Source organism: Euprymna scolopes, chromosome 17 (genome assembly GCF_053919585.1).
Source record: "Euprymna scolopes isolate OS-2025 chromosome 17, ASM5391958v1, whole genome shotgun sequence".
Classification (NCBI taxonomy): Eukaryota; Metazoa; Mollusca; class Cephalopoda; order Sepiida; family Sepiolidae; genus Euprymna; species Euprymna scolopes.
The window spans coordinates 123,872,406-123,893,281 of NC_136498.1; the positions used below are offsets into that span (position 1 = coordinate 123,872,406).

The 20,876-nt window shown below is 33.7% G+C and overlaps 2 protein-coding genes across 2 annotated transcripts in view; one reads left to right on the forward strand and one right to left on the reverse strand.

Moving 5' to 3' along the window:
* The window catches only part of LOC145297063 (uncharacterized), a 390,018-nt gene that overhangs the window by 352,223 nt on the left and 16,919 nt on the right, over positions 1-20,876 (forward strand). The window lies entirely within an intron of this gene.
* Positions 5,537-12,189, reverse strand: LOC145296953 (uncharacterized). The gene has a single exon (XM_080143176.1). It carries the CDS (start codon positions 11,329-11,331, stop codon positions 10,003-10,005), a length of 1,329 nt encoding a protein of 442 aa, XP_079999302.1. The 5' UTR covers positions 11,332-12,189; the 3' UTR covers positions 5,537-10,002.

Genomic DNA, 20,876 nt, shown 5'->3' on the forward strand with positions numbered 1-20,876 from the left:
CAAACAAAAAAAAAACGTAAATATGTTTGAAAAAACAAAAAACAAAACTTAAATATGTTTGCACCCCCCCCCCCAAAAAAAACCATGTTTAAAATTAAAATATAACAAAAACATTTATTTTTATTTCAAGGGTGGCATTATATACATTTTTGCTTCCGTAACTGGGTGGACAGACAGTAACGCCACCTATAGTCAAACGGAGGAAACAGGCTCTCTCTTTCTTCACGATTACCAAGTGTAGTACTAATTAAACTTATTGAGGTAGATAGAAAAGTGGCATTTATTGCTTTTCGTTACAATTATTTATTGACTGTTTGTTTTCTTTTCGCCATTTTTTTTTCTTTCGGTTAACCATTCTTAAATTCTCTATAAAATCGTTTTTACCAAGTACATTTATTGGGGGGGGGCGTTCCAGCTTCTTTAGATTAAAATCTAAGATCTAAGCACTCCTCTTAATTTAAAAGTATTTAGTCACTTAGTGTAGAAAAGTTAACAGTCGAAAATTATAAAAATTAAAGGAAACAACGAAAAAAAAACATATACCAAACGCAGTAGAAATTAATTATCTGCCGACATGTAAACTTTTAACGTGCTAAAACTAAGTTTTCCTAATTCACAATATGTTTTTCAAAGTGTTTTTTTACATGGGGTTCGCCACTTATCAAGGCCCGAAGGCCACTCAGGGATAAGGGTCATTGCGTGTACAGTAATCAGTTTTTTACACAATGAATTTTTACAAATAAATAAACTAACGGTCGCTTATTTCTTAACGGGTGGGGAAGCTTACTTCCTGGAAAGTTGTAAACAAATGACTTATTCGACCACTAATCCTAAGGTCGAGTTGCACTTCCAAATTTAGAGTTAATGGTAATTAGGCACCTCCAAAAGTCACCACAGAATTACGCCCCCCCCCTATATTTAAAACGGTGTAACTTTATTATGAGTTAATATTATCAATGTAACTTTTGTACCATTTAAAAGAAGAAGGGCAAAATAAACTGGTAATAATTTTTTTTTTAATTTTTGATCGTACGAAAATAATGAAATTGCGAGACGAAAATCTTGTTTACATAATTGGCGCTTTAAAATAACGTTCCTATGTAGTAAGAATTTCGAACATGAAAACATACGCGTGTTTAATAAATCTAGCAAAAAATCAACTAATGGTCAGATTTTCGTGAAATTTTCGATACTTATCCATTTTACAATAAAATTACATATAAAATGCAGTTTCCCTAAAATATACGAGGAGAAATATTTTTGTTTAGTACGTGTTCCCCCCCCCCGATTTATTTTTTCGAAATTTGAATAAAATATATTTAAATCTATCGAAATTTATAATTATTATAAAACATAAGAGTTCAACTAAGTAAAAATATTTATTTTAAAAAAATTTAAATACACATATTGAACAAAAACTTACCTTGAAGTTCCAATTAAAAAAATGATATAAATTTAATATCATTTTTAATTAATATATACTATAATCAGTTGAATTGCTAAGGAAAAGAAACTTCTTAAAAATTAATTAATTTTTAAAAGATAAAAATTCCATTATTTCAAAATGTTCCATTACAACATGGATTTTTAATTAATTGTGTTTAATTTTTTTTTTTAATATTAAGTTTTCATATAAACATGGCTCTTGTCAGCTTTTTTATCGCCAGATTAAAACCGATTTGAAAATATTATTGCACAAATATTAAGTATTTTGTAGCCCCCCCCCCTCATATTTTGTTTGTCTCTTTTTACTAAACAAAAGTATGGAAGCCGAACATGAAAATTCAGTAAAACTGTATTTCATATTTAAGCTACAAATGTTTATAATATTATTAATCATTAAACTGTGTAAATCTTAAAACCTAACAAAATTATAACAAAGATTAATTATTAATTGCAGTTTGAAGAAGATAAAGGTTTTTTAAAAATCATTAAGTCGCTTCTGCTTTTCCATAATTCGTATAGTTAACACAAGTCTGACGTCATGGAATCATCGCTTCTTTTTTCACAATTCTTCATATTCAGTTGGCAGTGCCTAGTGATACAATTTTTCAATAATTAAGTTCCCAACAGTTAAGCGACAACAACCAGTTGTTTGTTGTAAAGACAACTAAAAGAAATGAAATAAAAAGAACGTAAACACAAAATTCAGCACGTATAAAAGATAGTTCAATTTTACTGCGTTTGGTATAAGGTAATTGATTTTTGTTTTGTTTTACATTTTCTCGACTCTTAACTATCTACATTTTTAACAAAAAGCCAACATTTATGATTTTACTTATTATTACTAATTTTTCAACGTTTATTATTACATTTAATTGTCAGTGTGAACCTATCTTTTTTTTTTTAATTACCCCTGCAAAGTTTATTGCGTTTATTTTAAAGCAAACGTTAAAACAGAAACAAAGTTTTCCATATGTGGAAAAAAATTTACACACAAGGTCAGTTTTTAATGTTGCAAAACATCCCCCGCTACCTACCACCTCAAAAAAAAAAAAAGAAAAGAAAAGAAAAAAGAGGCGTTCGGGATTGAGGCAACTTGTTTTTTAATCCTCAATCTAAAAGGATTTCTCCTTCATTGACCAGAGACAGAAAAATAAAGTATAGTCTCAGAACAGATACAATACTTTAACGTTAATTTTATTTAGAAAAGTAAAAAAAAAAAAAAAAAAATACAAATAAACGGAGAATAAAAAGATATTGTAAAATTGGCAAATATTTAAATCGTAACTTTATTTTCATTTTTTAAATATTCAGAGCAGACAAAAATATACTCGATTGTAAATGATGGTGTCCAGGAAAAGTTTTGCCTAATTTAATGTAACACCCTTACTTCCAAGGCTTAGTTTTTACCGGTTTAGGATTCAAGACTTAAGCATTTTTTTTTCATTTTTTTATTTTATTTATTTATTTTGCTATAGGAGGTGAATTCTGCATGTTTTACTTTTTAAGGTGATTTCGTGTAGTTTTATGGCATTGCGAGTCGCACTTAGGATTAGACAGAAATTAAAGATTAGGTTGGTTGGTCGGTTTTTGTTTTACGGCATATCAACCCTTTTCGGGTTATTTAATGGCGAATCCAAAGATTTAAGAAAAAAAAATTTAATAGAATATATTTGTTGTTTTTACGTCGGTTTCTATTTAACCCATAGTTGGGACCCTAACAGGTACTACCACTCCGGGTCAGAGTGGACCTGGGAGTAATGGTAATTAAAGGGTGGCTCCACACTCCCCAAAACCCACAAGCTGGGGCCTCACCACTGGATATAGTTTAAGGTCATATCCAGGATCCCCATTGAGGGACTTTTACCCTCTGCAGGGGGTCAGTCAGTCGGCGTATTCTAATGCCCCTCACCGACAGGGCCATTAAAGATTAGTTATCAGTCCAAAAAAAATAGAATGTCATAGAAATGAGGGATCATTTTAATAAACATTTATATGAAAAAATGATCCCCCACTTTAAATTCTAAAATATTTTTCGAAATCCCTAGGAGATCCCTAGGTGCAAGAAATCCCTGGAGATCCCTAGGTGCAAGAAAGCCTTTTACTCCAATAGTTTCTTCCTCAGAACTGCGGGTCTTTGGAACTCCCTTCCGGGATTCTGCTTTCCCAACTGCAATGATATGCAGAAGTTCAAGTGTAATGTTAACAAACATCTTTCTACTCTTCTCCCTTCATAATGACCCCGCTAATTAATTCCCTAATAGTATCCCCCTGCTTCAAAGTGGCACTGTGCCTTGTTTGGGGTGAAAATTGAATTAAAAAAAAAAAAAAAAAAAAAATATCCACAATCGTCTAAAAAAGCTGAATCTCATTTGTTGATTGGGGATAGCTAAAGGTTCTTAAATAGAGATAAATTTTTTTTATTATTATTATTGACTAACTACTTAATGTTTTCTGTTTGTATGCATTCTCAAATATTTTCATTTTGTCTTATTTATACATTTGCGCCATTTTGACCTCCCCTCCCCAATCTCTTCTTCAGAATGGCTCTAAAATCTATCAATTAATTTCCGTATAAATGTTGTGCCTGCGTTTTGCGGATTTCGTTTTTATTTTTTCTGTTCTTTGAGAATTTATTTGGCAATATTTAGGTACACCATTATTGTGATGTTTAATTTGTAATATATTTCAATTTAATTTTTATTATATGAAACAGAACACTGTTTGATTTTATGACTTGTTTCTTGTCGAAACAAAATATGCTCCCCGAAAAACAAATAAAACGAGATGATAACATTTGAAAACCCCTAGAACGGGTGCCAACTGCTTCAAAAATATATAGTGAGAAAACACGGAATATTTTGTATATTCAGAACATTTGGTACTTGTAGTTTAGTCAAGACATTAAAAAATGAAAATATCGAAAAAAATTTAAATTGTATGTATCCGTTATAGAACGAAGTTCTCTGAAAAAAAAATTTTTTCACTTAATTTCATCAAGTAGTTTTTTTTGTTTTGTTTTTTTTTTACGGCGGAAAAACACGTTTTTATGAGAGCGCGTTGAAGGCGGCCATCTTGGATTTAAAAAAAAAAAAATTTGTTTGAATTTTAGAAATGACAAAGGGAGATAACTCCAGTTAAAGTGCTGACACCCCTCCCCCATCTCTAATACTAGCTTTTCTTCCTAAAAAAAAAAAATCGAACATTTTGCTCGGTATCATAACAAATTGTTTTTCGCTGTAAAAAAAAAAGGGGGGGTTGTATTACTGTACACATAGATTCGAAAAAGTTGTCAAAAAACAAATATATAACAAATAAATGTTATCAAAGGCAAGATAAGTTACTTTTCTATCAAACTGGATATATTTTTCGTGTTTTTATTCAATGTAACATATTTATTCAGCTCGAAAAACATGCAGTGTTAACCGATGTATTGGAAAATTCAAGATGGCGTCTGATTCTCTCTTTAACACGGTAAGTTTGGGAAAAGGTGTTATAAATAAAAAAAACTATACAAAATACTATTAAAAACCCGCCGAATATATGTCAACCTATGTCACGGTAACTTATATTGAACGAGTTTTTAACAGTATTTTATCTGTTTTTTTTTTTTGTTTTTTTTTTTTATAACACCTTTTCCCAAACTTACCGTGTTAAAGAGAGAATCAGACGCCATCTTGAATTTTCCAATACATCGGTAAACACTGTATGTTTTTCGAGCTGAATAAACATGTTACATTGAATAAAAACACGAAAAATATATCCAGTTTGGTAGAAAAGTAACTTATCTTGCTTTTGATAACATTTATTTGTTATATATTTGTTTTTTGACAACTTTTTCGAATCTATGTGTACAGTAATACAATCCCCCCAAAAAAACTACTTGATGAAATTAAGTGAATTTTTTTTCAGAGAACTTCGTTCTATAACAGATACATACAATTTAAACTTTTTTCGATATTTTCATTTTTTAATGTCTTGACTAAACTGTACAAGTACCAAACATGTTTATGTATAGTAGGAAGTTAAACTAGGGTTTTTCTTTTTAAGAATTTTTTTTTTTTTTTTTTTCGAATTAGCGTTGTTCTTTGGGGGGGGGGGTTATTTTAGACGGCAAAAGTTAAAAACCTAGCGATTTTCTGAAGATTTCTTTTCCCTGATCTAGCGTTTTTTTTTTTAGTTGTTGTTTTTTTTTTAATCTCAGTTAGCAACATTGCCAGTACATGATACCGGATGCCCTTTTCTCTTTTCTACAACCGCTTTCTCACAGAAGAGACGTTGCGAGCCTGTCTTCTCTATCGTTATTTTCATGGCAAGTGCTCGACTGAACTCCAATCTATCCTCTGCCAAACTTTCACAAAACACTCAACTAGCTGCAATCATTATATACGACCCCCCCAGTCCCCCACTCTCTATCTGTGTCTACATCTAAACGCAAATTCCATGAAAAAAGCTTCTATCCTAGAACTGCTCGCCTGTGGAACACTGTTCCGCTGGCCTGCTTCCCACTTGAATACAACATTCAAATCCAATGTAAACAAGTTCTTGTTGAACCGTCCCGTAAATATCCCAATTTTACCGAATTTACACCGTTAACGATTACTATACTAGCACCTTATATTCATTAACCTTTATCTTCGAGTGGCCTGCGGGCCTTGATAAGTAGTGGCTCCCAAGTAAAAAAAAATAAAATGAGACATTCTTAAGTAAAACGGCACCTAGTTAGTGTAAATATGGTATTGTAGTAACTGAGATGATTCTAGTTAAGAATAGGATAGAAATCTTTATCATTTTAGACAAAAGGTGGTACTTGTGCAGTGTGCACTATTGAGAAAGAACCACTTTTTGGGGTTTTCAGTTGGAGATTCGGAGAGTGTACAGACAGCAGGGATAGACAAGCGTACAAAGGAGGCAGGCAGACCAATGCAAGAATTCCCTAAGGATTTTCGCCAAAATTTCATAATTTTGACTTCGTTAGGAGGGGGGGGGCATTTTGTGTTGTTATAATTTCCTTAAATTTATTTTTATTCAATGAACTAACTGGACGTGGACGTCCGGCGTTGTCCATTCATACAATACACTTAAACATAATATTTTAATTTATGTAGATTGCGTATGTATTATTATAAAAATCAATCCTCTTTGATTATTATATACTAGCCTGGGATCCCGGCGTTTCCCGGGCGTTTGGACGTGTATGTTAAGCAAAAAAAAAAAAAAAAAGTGGTAGTAGGAAGGTAGGCTCGAACCCGTACCGCGAAGGAGGAAAAGAACGGGAAAAAAGTGACGTCTTTGCTGTTACAATCACCGCCAAACCGGAAGTGACGTAGGTTTAAATTAAGGCTAGACAATCGAAAAGAGGGGATGACTTTCGAAAATATCGGCGAAAAAAAGCGACCCCTCCCTGTTGAAAAGTCTCCAGTTGAAGATGAAGAAATTAATGTTTTTAGCCAATTTTTAGATGTTTGTTGTCTGAAAGGCACAGGCAGACACACACACACACAAAGACCCTTTCAGTTTTATAGATATATAGATTACGAGGAATAATTTGACTGGTGGATAAATTCGCAAAAAAAGAATAAATAAATAAATGAATAAATAAATAAAAATAAAGACATGATGATGATGATGATGTACTAGTAGTAATAGTACTAGTCGTACTACTACTACTACTAGTAGTAGTAGTAGTAGTAGTTCAAGTCTGTATTTACGTCACGTCAGTTGATATTTGGGCTTGACGATCTTAAACATCGTCTTTTTTTCTGCTATAGATAAAAAAGAAGACTTTTTACAAGGAAATATTTTACGTAACACTGACCGGTCCAACGTAAAATATCCCCTTGTAAAAATACTTTTTTATCTATAAGAGAAAGATTATTTTTAAGATCGGAGGTTTTCGGTTTGCGATAATTATCGGATGAATTTCCGTACAAAACCTATCTAAGAACACTGCCAGACATATAAATTAGCTTTGTATGAAATTTGCAAAAGATAGGCTCAGCCGTTTCGGAACCTATGAGGAAGGAACTCACAAACAAAGTGATTTTTTATATAAAGTAGAGATAAAGAAGGTAATAAAAACATTTAAAAAAAAAATACGCATTTTTTTTGTTGAGATTTTTAATTCGATCCTGCTGTCTGTTCAGTGTTCATTTTCCGAATCTCCAAACTATAACGAAAAATGTGGTCCTTCGCAGTAGTGCACAAATAGCAGTATCAGAATTTTTGTAGGAATTTTTGACACCCCTAACACGAAACTGCGAATACAATATAAAAATCTCGGAATTTCTCTGTTAAAAGTGGGTTATTTATTTTCTTTATGGATTATACTTCCAAAATAAACTATTACAGTTGTTTTAAAAGTAATAGAAATATTTTTTTTTTTAAACAGTAATGAATTTTCCGAACTCAATATTTTTCAATTTTTAAACTTTAAAAATCTATCAAAATTTTTCTATTGATTCTATTTTTACGATATTTTCAGGGTCAATGTGAAATTTTATGTTCTTTCCAATAAATCGAATATAATATTTTAGACAAACGTTTTGTTTTTTTTAAATTCACGACCCCCCCCCATCCCAATTTTTAAGTGTCTATTAAAAAGTAAATAATTAATTTAGTCACCCGAAAGTAAATAATTAATTTACTCACAAATTGAAGAGAAAAGGTCAATACATAATATATTCAAATTTAAAAAAAAAAAAACATAGTGTTCTTTTAGAATTTTACCTGTAAAGTTTGAAGTTTAAAACCTTTTTTTTTAAACCACGTTATTTGTTTTTTCTTGTTTTTTTTTTTTAATGGAACCTTGGTCCTTGCTCCTTTAATTGAAAAAAAAAAATTAGGGCTTGAATTACATTTTTCGAGGAGTTATAAGCTTGGAAAGACAGGGGGTCGAATAATTCACGCCTCCCATTTTGTAAATGTCTAATAATAATTAATTTAGAACCCGATAAGTACATAATTATTTACTCACAAATTGAAGAGAAAAGGTCAATACATAATATATTCAAATTTAAAACAAAAAAAATATACTGTTTTTTAGAAATTTACCTGTAAAGTCCGAAGTTTAAAACCTTTTTAAAAAAAAATACTTTTTTTTTTTTTTTTTTTAATGAAATCTTGGTCCTTGCTCCTTTTAATTGAAAAAAAAATTAGGGCTTGAATTGCATTTTTCGAGGAGTTATAAGCTTGGAAAGATGGGGTGGAATTATTCGCTATTTCTGACACTGCTAGTGCACAAATGCCCAAAAGACTAGCACCCCTCCCTCTTTTTCCACACTTTTGATGGCCATGTGCCGATTTAAAAAATACAATAGTTTTTGGGTTTTTTTTATATATTTTCTGCAGAAATGCAAAGTGTAGTATCTGTTCTGATTACTACACTTCCCCTATTTTGTCTTCAATGAAAGGAGAATTCCTTACTGACTGAGGGAATTTTTATTTTTGTTCCAATTCAGAGTTCCCCATTTAGGGGAAACTGGATTTTCGACATATTAAAAACCGACTATGTATATAACTCTGTCCTTGTGGAGAGTCAAGTGAATAGAAACAACAAGCGAAAAAAGAAAGAAAGGAATATTAACAAAACAGTTTTATTTTATTTACTAAGGCATTTATTTAATATGAAATCCGCGTGCATTTTATTAATCTCGGCGAGATGGGATGGAATGCGAAACTGAAGAGACCGATCGTGGTCACCATATTGGAAAGGCTTTTTTTTCTTTTTTCTTTTTTTTTGGGGGGGGGGGCTTTTTTCTTCTCCTTTATATTGGAAAAGCTTTTTTTTTTTTCTTTGCTTTTTTTCTTCTTCATATTGGAAAGGCTGTTTTTTTTTTCTTTTTTGTTTTGTTTTTTTTTTTTGCTTTTTTTTCTTCTCCTTTATATTGGAAAGGATTTTTTTGTTTGTTTGTTTGTTTGTTTTTCTCCTTTATATTGGTGACATTTTTTTTTTTTTTAGTTTTTTCTTTTACTCATTTTTATCCCAAACAAGACATATTGGCACTTGGAACGTAAGGACTAAGGAGCTACTATTTGTGATCGTGTCTTCGTGTCTAACAAGGGATTGTGGGGAGTTGAGCAGCAAGATGTTCATTATGCCTGTTAGTGTTCACATTACAGTTAAACTTTCGAAGGTTAGGATAGTCCAAGAAGCAGGAAACAGGGAGGGAATTCCAGTCTAGCAGTCCAAAGGAAGTTGAAGGCAATTCCTGTAAATATCCTTACCTCTAGTCCAGAGTTTCTAAAAGTGGGCTCTGTGAGTGAGGTGGGGATCCGGAAGGTCTTTCTTAAAGAATAACAAATGCTTTATATGGAAAAATTAAATGGCTGCAGACATTTAATTTTTTATCTTTTATTACAGAAAAGAGATATGATTCATAATTACAGGTGTAAAAAGTTTCAGGATGGTTCATGAAAAAGTAAATAAAAAAAATTAACAAAATAAATGAAACAATTTTGGATCAATCAAAAACTAAAATGGCTGTAACATGAAAATATAGCAAAATCACGAACAGGAACAAATAATAAACAAGTATAAGTTAAAATTTGAAATTCTATTTATTTTAGAAATTCTGATGCATAAAAGTATGACCATTTAATATTCATAGTCCAGATCAGTGAGTTCACAGTACAGTCTACTTGTACTGTGTACTGACCTGCCCCCCCCCCCCAGTTTTGGCGGTACCTACAGTACGGAATTAAATTCTGACAGTAACCGAGTGGTTCATTTTGCGACATTTCATAGGCATTCATATACCAATCATCATATGCTATATTTATGTCTTGTAAATCTGTGATGACGTCATTGTTTTCTAATTTATTATATTTTGTCTTGAAACGGGAAAAATTGAACATGATGTCGGTATCGTCAAATTTCTGCAAAACTTGTTGAAAATTCTTATTAAGGATATCCGTGTTGTTAATGTTATCTTGTCGACGCGAAATCATTTTCTTAAATTCGTCGATTTGACTCGCAGTTGTTGCTTCCACTTCTTTTATAAGTTTGAAAGCACTTTCCCGAATTCTTCTGCACGTTTCATCGACATGATCACAGATTTCTCCGCACTTCTTCCATGATTGCTTTTTAAAATTCTCCATTTGCAATTCGATTCGTTTTATTTCAGCTTTTTCTCTTTCTATAAATGTGTGTGAATTTTCGAGTAGTTTTTGCCCTTCTAATTTTGTATCCGAGGATATATTTCCAATTAAAATCGGACAACACAAACGAGCAGGATTAAAATTGTTAATATCCCTTAAGTTTAGAACAGGTTGGAATAACTGCGGTCTTCGAATGGGGAAAAAAGGGTGAATTCGTTGGGTACCACGCTGATGCTCTGGCACACAAACTGAACACAAACAAACTTCACATTGTGGACAATACATTGTAAATTCTTTCCCGTGTTGAATACATTTTGTCGGTGAAATAAATCTACTTACTTTCACAGCGTCCACTTCACGGGAGACGTCGATGACTTTGTCTTCGGGCTTATATCTTCCATGATGGACGAGACAAGAGTCGCATAAAAATGCAAGACAATCCTGACACCATCGGGTTGCGAGTACTCGTCCGTCGGTGCACATTCCGCAATAATGTTGTTTGTTTTGCTGAAACAAATGGACGCCTAACAGTTTTTCAGTGATATTATCCAGTTTTAAATCTTTGACATCAGCATTAAAAGCAACATGGCATAGCGGACATGCACGTTGGTTGGTTCCTTTTTGCATAAAAAATTGCTGTTTTTGCGTGAGACAAGGGGTGCAAAAAGTGTGCAAACACGGTAACGATTTCGGCCGATTTAGGGAGACGAGCTCAGCTCGGCATAAAGAACATCTCAGTAATTCTCCTAGGGTGCCAGTACTTTTGTGGGTGCCCTTGTTGGTGGCCATTTTTTTTTTTTTTTTTTTTTTTTTTGTGGAAATAATGTCCAAACTAGTCAAGGAAGAAAAAAATGTCACGTTTTGAAGATGGCGAGGAAGACAAAGAAATGAACGAGAAACGGAATTACGTGTTTTTTCCCAGAAAAAGCCAGTTTCACTTTTAATTTACATCGTCATCATATAAAAAAAAAAAAAAAAAAAAATTTGTTAAAGGCGTTCCTTTTTGGCTCAAGTACAATATAATAGCGAAAATCGAAATTTTGGCGGACGCCTACGAGATAGCCAATGGCAGACTCATGAGCCTGGATTAGAAATGAGAATATCCCAACATATCCCTCGGGATATTCGACTAAACCAGGTTTCGAGAGCATCCGGGCACTCCCAGGCTCATGAGTCTGCCATTGGCGATCACCTGTTGAGTATAAATAGGTGTGCCGATCAATATTCCGATGGGTGGTTTTCTGTTTTATACAGTGCTAGGTCGAACTATCATCTCAATATCATTGAGGCGTTAGTTATTAACAACTCTCGACCTAGCCTGTGTAGACAAAAGATTCTTAGACACCAGTTGGAGATATTCATTGATTTAAAACCACCTGAACAGTGAGATTTTTTTTTTTTTTTTCTCCACTGTTCTTCCAACTGTAACCAAAATTCCCCTCTTCCCTCATTCGTTTTCTTAGTTTTTAATCTATCATTCTGACGTTTCCTCTTAGAGGGTCAGACGATAAGGCCTTAGGGAAAATTTTAATTTCACCTGCCCATTTCTTGTTTTTTTTTTTTTTTTGGTATTTAAATTAAATTATGTTTCCTCTGAAATTTCTCCTTCCATTCTGCTGTACCAAAAATTTACTTATATATATATATATATATATATATATATATATATATATATATATATATATATATATATAAACAATAATGAATTTTCCGAACTCAATATTTTTCAATTTTTAAACTTTAAAAATCTATCAAAATTTTTCTATTGATTCTATTTTTACACTATTTTTTAGGGTCAATGTGAAATTTTATGTTCTTTTCAATAAACCGAATATAATATTTTAGACAAACGTTTTTTTTTTAATTCACGCCCCCCCCCCCATTTTCAAGTTTCTATTAAAAAGTAAATAATTAATTTACTCACAAATTGAAGAGAAAAGGTCAATAAATAATATATTCAAATTTAAAACAAAAAAAAATAGTGTTTTTTAGAATTTTACCTGTAAAGTTTGAAGTTTAAAACTTTTTTTTTCAAACCACGTTATTTGTTTTTTCTTTTTTTTTAGCTTGGAAAGATGGGGTGTAATTATTCACTATTTTCACGAAATTTCTGACACACCTATAGAAGCACCTGTTAAATATTGTACGAGTTTTATAATTGAACCCCCCCTTCCAAAAATAAAAAATAAATAAAAAAACGAAAAATAAAAATACTTTTGTAGACTGCTCGTGAAAACTTAAATTTTTTTTAGATCAATTAAAAAGCATCAAAAACTACGTAACACAGAAAAATGAACCACATTTTGTTTTTGAAATCTTTCCTGTTATTTTAAATGTCTGCTAAAAAATTCTTCCGCGATGTGACAAGTCCATGCGCGAACGCATCATGTAAGAATAGCATAAACGATGGCGATGAGTTGGCACAAAATAGTGCGAGGGTTCTATGCAAACGGTAGCGACGGGTTTGAATATCAGATTCGTTGTCAGCAAGCCCGAAAACTTATAAAAAAACAAATTTCATTGGTCAGTGTTCTGTTGTAGTTAAAGTAAACATTTACCCATTAAATTTTTCTTCTGATCGCCATGGAACTCAGCGCCCAAGGAGTACCGAAATATTATTTATATTAAGTTCAAAAATTGTTTTATTGAAATTCTGAAAAGGCTATAAGTCAGACCCGTTGAATTGTTTTACCCAAAACAGTGTTTTATTATTATTGTTGTTGGCTCCGATAGAGCTTTCACACAGATCATCGAAGATCTGATTGAAAAACCTGTGGTGTTCCCTGGAAGAGGAGTGACAACAAGTCTCCCTAGACGTCCAGCACTCTCCACCTCCTTCGATAGCATTTGCAAATAAATTTGCGTTATCGCAACAGCCTCTCACCATTGATTTCTCGCTGGCAGCAGCCATTGGTCTATACTGGAATTTGAGTGACATTAAGTCTCCCCAAGGTCCCAGTTCTTTTCGCGCTTGTCCAGCGGAGGTCTGGTCAGTGCTCTCTCCTCGGTCTTTCTATCCTCCTTGATTTTTCTCGGCTATTTGGTATCACACTTTTTTGGAGGGACCGTGATGGGACAATGGGAGAGGATGCGTGATGAGGATGTAGAACTTGTTGATATGCAGCTTCAGTGTTCTTCATTCCCTGTAACGCTTCTTCAGGTTTTGTCGCTGCAGCACTGCAGTGCAGCAGTTTGTCTGGCTCACGCATGAGGTCCATGTGTACTATTCTTCGCATTCAAGGGGTTTCCTTAATATTTCAGCCATTTTCATTATCGTTATTCGTTGTATCTTTGCAGTCATTCCTCTGATTCCAATTTCTCCCATTCTTTTTTCAAAGTTTTTCGGAATTGTTCCTAGTGCTCCTACTATTAAAGCTATTATTTTGATTTTCTTCATCATCCAAATCCCTTTTTAGTATCATCTTGTGATCAGAACAGATTCTACACTTTCCTCCTAGCCCAAAGAAAGTGTATTTTAGTTTGAGTTTTATGTTTGACACAAGAGTGGTATCAGATGGAATGGTGCTTGTTAAGATAGAGTCGCAAATCGATTTTTTTTTTTAAATATGCGTTTTAAGCAACAACAAAAAAAAAGTACGTACTTCTTAATTGTCATGTCGGATACATCGACACGTAAACTTTTACAGGTTTTCGGGTATGCTGACATGGTTAGGGGTGTCTATTCCGAAACCCGTTCTTAACATGGGGAAGTTAAAGTGTTTATTCGTGCCCGAAAGCCTATAAACGTCGACATTTTCAATGTGAACGGTGAGTTGGCAGTTGGACTTATGTAAAAAATAAAAAAATAAATAAAAAATAAAAATAAAAAATAAAAATAAAAAATAAAAAATAAAAATAAAAATAAAAATAAAAAAATAAAAAAAAAAGTATACCAAATTGACGACTATTTTCGTTTAAAAATTAAATGATTTCGTTAATAAAATTTTATTTTTATATATAAAAAAAAAACGATTGTTGAATTTTCAATGCCTCCCCACAGGACAGAGTTAGACACCAGGGTCGTTCTTGTCCCGAAGGCCAAGTAAAAACGATTGTTGAATGTTATTTTTTCAATTACTTTCGTTTTTGAGGGGCACAATAAAAAAATAAAAATAAAAAAAAGATTAAAACAGGACGAAATTTAAATTTCCGTTCCATTTTTACAACAACCGTAAAACAGCGCATTCTCCTCAAGTTTTACCCTATTTTCGACATGACAATTAAGTACGTAATATTGTTTTTGTTTAAAAGATATCAACAAAAAAAAAATCGATCCGTTGATTATTTTAAAAAGCACCGATTAAAATTGTAAAATAAAAAAATTATGCATTGCATCCCTGGATCCCATATTTTAAAAATATTGGTGAACGGACAACGGTGATAATGTACGCACAAATATGGAAGGGATTATGGTTTTATTTAAAAGACTACTACTACTACTACTACTACTACTACTACTAAAAAGAAAAAGAAGAATTCGGCTAAAAAGGAAAACAAATGAATGCAATAGAAAAATAGATGCGTGTTTTTCCAGGAAAGCCAGTTTCATTTTTAAATTTAGGTTGTCACATGACGAAAGCCAAAAGAAGACATTTTTATGGGCGTTAACCCCTAACACGAAACTGCGAAATAATATAAAAAAAAACTCGTAATTTCTCTTTTAAAAGTGGGTTGTTTATTTTCTTTATGGATTATACTTCCTATTAAAGTTGTTTTAAAAGTAATAGAAATATTTTTTTTAAACAGTAATGAATTTTACGAACTCAATATTTTTCAATTTTTAAACTTTAAAAATCTATCAAAACTTTTCTATTGATTCTATTTTTACGATATTTTCAGGGTCAATGTGAAATTTTATGCTCTTTCCAATAAACCGAATATAATATTTTAGACAAACGTTTTTTTTTAATTCACGCCCCCCCCCATTTTCAAGTTTCTATTAAAAAGTAAATAATTAATTTACTCACCAAAGTGTTATATATCACAAATTGAAAAGAAAAGGTCAATAAATAATATATTCAAATTTGAAACAAAAAAAGTAGTGTTTTATAGAAATTTACCTGTAAAGTTCGAAGTTTAAAACCTTTTTTTTAAACCACGTTGTTTGTTTTTTCTTTTGTTTTTTTTTTTTGTTTTTTTATTAAACTTTGGTCCTTGCTCCTTTAATTGAAAAAGAAATTAGGGCTTGAATTACATTTTTCGAGTAGTTATAAGCTTGGAAAGACAGGGGGTCGAATAATTCACGCCTCCCATTTTGAAATGTCTATTAAAAAGTAAATAATTAATTTATGTACCAAAGTCTTATATATCACAAATTGAAGAGAAAAGGTCAATAAATAATATATTCAAATTTAAAACAAACAAAAAAGAACTGTTTTTTAGAAATTTACCTGTAAAGTCCGAAATTTAAAACCTTTAAAAAAAAAAAAAAAAAAAAAAAAACACGTTTTTTTTTTTTTTAATGAAATCTTGGTCCTTGCTCCTTTAATAGAAAAAAAAATTAGGGCTTGAATTACATTTTTTGAGGAGTTATAGGCTTGGAAAGACGGGGTGGAATTATTCACTATTTTTCACGAAATTTCTGACACACCTATGTCATCAGATAAAAATATGGTCAACGTCATGATTTCAACTCCAAAAACCCCCTTTACGATGACGGCTAATCATGGTTTTCAGGGATGCTGAAAACGAATATAACATTTAAAAGTGGAGCACAAAAAAAAATAGTTTTCCTGATATAAAGAAATTATGTGAAAAACATGGGCGTACAGAAATGGCCGCCACTGATAACATAAGGAATTACATTGGTTAATATCCAGAAAACTAATTGTTTGTGGCAAATTTAAAAATTTAATGCAGTATTCGTTTTCAGCATACCCGAAAACCTTGTAAAGTCATCATTTTAAAAGGTGATTGTTAAGGTGGAAAGTAAATAAAAATTTAATCCCCCCCCCAAAAAAAGCTTTCAGGCAGTCCCCCCCCCCAAAAAAAATCACTAGGTGGCCATAAAGTGGGTGCTTATTTTATGTTTAATTTATATAGAAAAGTGATCCCCACTTTTTGAAGAAGTAATTTCTTCATATCATGAAAGCTATTTGTCTGCACCACTTTTGAATTTCACCATACCCGAAAACCTATAAAAGTCGCCATTTAAAGTTTTTTTGGAGTTGGAAAGAATCATGACATTGACTAAAACTATTTCTTAAACTAGCTTTCATATTTTCTGTATAGAAAACAGTAGTGGTTGTACAGTGTATTAAAATTTTGAATATTTAAAAATATTTCTGGGATTCCACGATGAACCTATAACCGTTAATCCCTAATCCACCACGACTTTATAAATCTTTTGTTCAACTTTACTTTTTTCGGGTTTGTTTTACAATTCACAGCGGTACGAAAAAGTGGTAAAAAAAGCAAATGTATGCCAAATAAATGTAAACAAAAGCAAAAAAAGTTACCTTTCTACATGGAAAAGTTTTTAGTGGTTTTTACTTGCTTTAAAATGTGGTTCGAAAAACATAGTGTCTAGTAGTGATGGAACGATTCCAATATTTTTCCTGATTCTGATACAATTACCGATTCTGTGCTAAATTCCAGATTCCAATAGAATTACCGAGACAGATTTTTTTTTTTTTTTTTTTTTTTTTACACAGTGATCACCACTTATCAAGGCCCGGAAGCCACTCAGGGATAAGGGTTATTGCAAGTACATTACGTTAGTGTGGAGATTTGATGGAATGTTTACTTAAGGGGGCGGTTCATTAGGAATTTGTTAACATTAGACTTGAAGACATCCAAGTTGTAGTCCGGAGGGAAGCAGGCAGACGGAACAGAGTTCCACAGGCGTGCAGTTCTGAGAAAGAAGCTTTGTTCATGGAATCCGCGTTTTGATTTAGGCACAGATATAGAGTGGGGGAAATTTTTCACTAGTGGATTCTTTATAAATCTTTAATAATTTAACTATAAAATTGTTATTTTCCCCGATTTTCGTAAAAAAAAAAACATGTTAAAATATGCAGATATTTTCCTAAACGTAAAAATAAACTTGTGGAGGATGATCTATCGATTTTAGCTTTACTGGTAATTTAAAATCAATAAATATTTTTATCATTATTACCAGCAATGCTTTTAACAAAATCAAATAAAAGACAAAAGAATCGCTTTGGCACCAATTTTTCCAATACCGATTCTGAGTAATCATCCCAACACTAGTGTCTAGTGTTATGTGAGAACAAAAATAATAGCTGCAAATTTACACCTAAGTATTTAAAGTTTAGAAAATGATTTAAATTTTACCTATAACTGACATGTTATAGAAGTATAAGCCATGTTTAGTTTTAGAACAGTTTCCGATGGTTTGTTGTTCTACACAAGTCCTGGGAGGTTACTGGTTCGCAGTAGACAGAACAGTTTCCGATGGTTCATTGTTCTACACAAGTCCTGGGAGGTGACTGGTTTGCAGTAGACAGAATTTAATTTACCCTATATGTGCTTCAGGGTTGCACTTGCTAACACCACTGCATTTATATTTGCCCTCTATAGGCCCCACAACAGCGGAGTTACTATCTTTAAGAGCATATCTGAGAAAATAGACCACATACTGTCTTCACATCCCTCGGCTAACATCCACATCTGTGGTGACTTCAACGTCCATAACGTGGAATGGCTGACCCATTCAAATAAGACAGATGATGAGGGGAGGTTTTGTCACGATTTTGCCATTGCTTATGACCTCACTCAGATTGGTGTGCCCGATACACCCGGTCAATATGCAAGCCTCTTAGACCTTTTTCTCTCAACTTCCCCTGAGCTATGTTCATGTTCCATTCATTCTCCTCTAGGATCCTCTGACCACTCCGTCATATCAGTTAAGATAAAAACGAAATGTAAGAAGCCCCCAGACGTACCCCTCCACCGTACTGTATTCCGATACTCTATGGCTGACTGGGATAGCTTCCATACATTCATATCTGATTTACCTCTGCACTCCATGTTTAAAAAGGAAGTGTCCTCTATAGTATCAGATCTGACCGAATGGTTAATTGTAGGCATAGACCAATTCATACCATCTAAAAAATTCCAACAAAAACCTAACAGCCAGCCATGGTTCTCCCCAGAATGTGCTGCTGCTATCGCGCACAGAAATCACTTTTTCCGTAGCTACCAACGTAATAGATACACTGAGACTAAAGCTGCTTTCAGGACTGCCAGCAACCACTGTAAAAGAGTAATAAAAAATGCAAGAGAGCTATATGCCCAGTCTGTTAAATCCAAGGTAGCTGATCAGCGGCTTGATTCCCACAAGTTTTGGCAAATAACAAATAGGATCCTGAACAGACGTGCGTTCTATCCCAACCATTATCAATGGACCAGAGGTCATCTCGTCAGCGTCAGACAAGGCCAAACTATTTGCAAAGAACTTTGCAGCTAATTCTACCCTATGCGACGAAGGCCATCAACTCCCCATATTTCCTCCTATAACACAGAACAAGCTAGGTAACATACAAATATCTGTGCATGAGGTCGCCAAGCTAATCAAGAACCTAGATTCCAGTAAAGCAACTGGCCCTGATGGCATCCCAATTATAGTGTTAAAAAAGCTTCAACCAGAACTTGCTCCCATACTTACAAAACTATTTAAGCGCTGCCTTAAGGAGAAGTGCTTTCCGACTCCCTGGAAGACCTCATCAGTTTGCCCTGTATTTAAGAATTCAGGTGATAAGTCTTCTCCCTCTCAGTACAGACCAATAAGTCTCCTGTGTGTTATGAGTAAGTTGCTGGAATCCATATTAAATAGAGAAATAGTCAACCACCTCAGCAGGAATAACCTTCTTAGTGACACACAATATGGTTTCTGCTCTGCAAGATCTACCGCAGATGTGCTGACGGTTATATCCCACAGGATTAGTGAATCTCTTGACAAAGGCTTCCTTTCTAGGGCAATTGCTCTTGACATATCAAAGGCCTTCGACAAGGTATAGCATAAGAGTCTACTTCACAAGATTTCAAGCTACGGTATAACTGGAAATGTTTTCTCAATCATTAAATCATTTCTCTCCGATAGGCTCATAAGAGTAGTGGTAGATGGACAAAAATCGGAGGCCTGCAATATAAATGCTGGAGTCCCTTAGGGGTCAATCCTGGACCCAACTGTCTTCCTGATCTACATCAATGACCTCCCTAAACACATACTTAAATCATTCGTTGACGTCTATGCTGATGACACGACCATCTACGGCAACACATCAAAGGCTGTAAATGACAAAGTTCTCTCTGATTCTCTCTCCTCTGATCTCGAGTGCGTGGTTCAGTAGGGGAAGATGTGGCTGGTTACCTTTAATGCATCCAAAACCAAACTCCTATCCTCACATCATCAACGCTCTGATCCCTATCTGGCATCAATTGTGATGGATGGCTCTCGTCTGGGTGAGGCCCCGTGTTTTGACAAGCTTCTGGGTTTGACCTTTACTCCTGATCTGAAATGGAACACGTACATCAAGTCTGTTGCCAAGGTCGCTGGAAAGATGGTGGGATCCTTCTACCGCTCCAGAAGATATCTCACTACTGATGCAATTCTCTATCTATATAAAAGCCAAGTACGTCCAAGGATGGAATACTGTTGCCATATCTGGGCAGGAGCTGCTAAAAACAGCCTATCCTGCCTTGACAGAGTACAAAATAGACTTCGTAGCTTAGTGGGGGATGCCCTTTTCTCTACTCTGCAACCTCTCTCCCACAGAAGAGACGTTGCGAGCCTATCCTTGTTTTATCATTATTTCCATAGCAGGTGCTCGTCTGAACTCCAATCTCTGGTCCTCCCTTGCCAATCTTTCATAAAAAACACCCGTCTAGCTGAATCCACTGTGAAAAATTTCCCCCACTCTATATCTGTGCCTAAATCAAAACGCGGATTCCATGAACAAAGCTTCTTTCTTAGAACTGCACGCCTGTGGAACTCTGTTCCGTCTGCCTGCTTCCCACCGGACTACAACTTGGATGTCTTCAAGTCCAATGTTAACAAATTCCTAATGAACTGCCCCCTTAAGTAAACACTTCATCAAATCTCCACACTAACGTAATGTACTTGCAATAACCCTTATCCCTGAGTGGCTTCCGGGCCTTGATAAGTGGTGATCACTGTGTAAAAAAAAAAAAAACAGTTTCCGATGCTTCATTGTTCTACACAAGTCCTGGGAGTTGACTAGTTCGCAGTAGACAGAACAGTTTCCGATGGTTAATTGTTCTACACAAGTCCTGGGAGGTGACTGGTTTGCAGTAGACAGAACAGTTTCCTATGGTTAATTGTTCTACACAAGTCCTGGAGGTGACTGGTT

Excerpts from the sequence above, each read along its gene's own strand:
- LOC145296953 (XM_080143176.1), bottom strand. The coding sequence starts at position 11,331 with ATGGCCACCAACAAGGGCACCCACAAAAGTACTGGCACCCTAGGAGAA.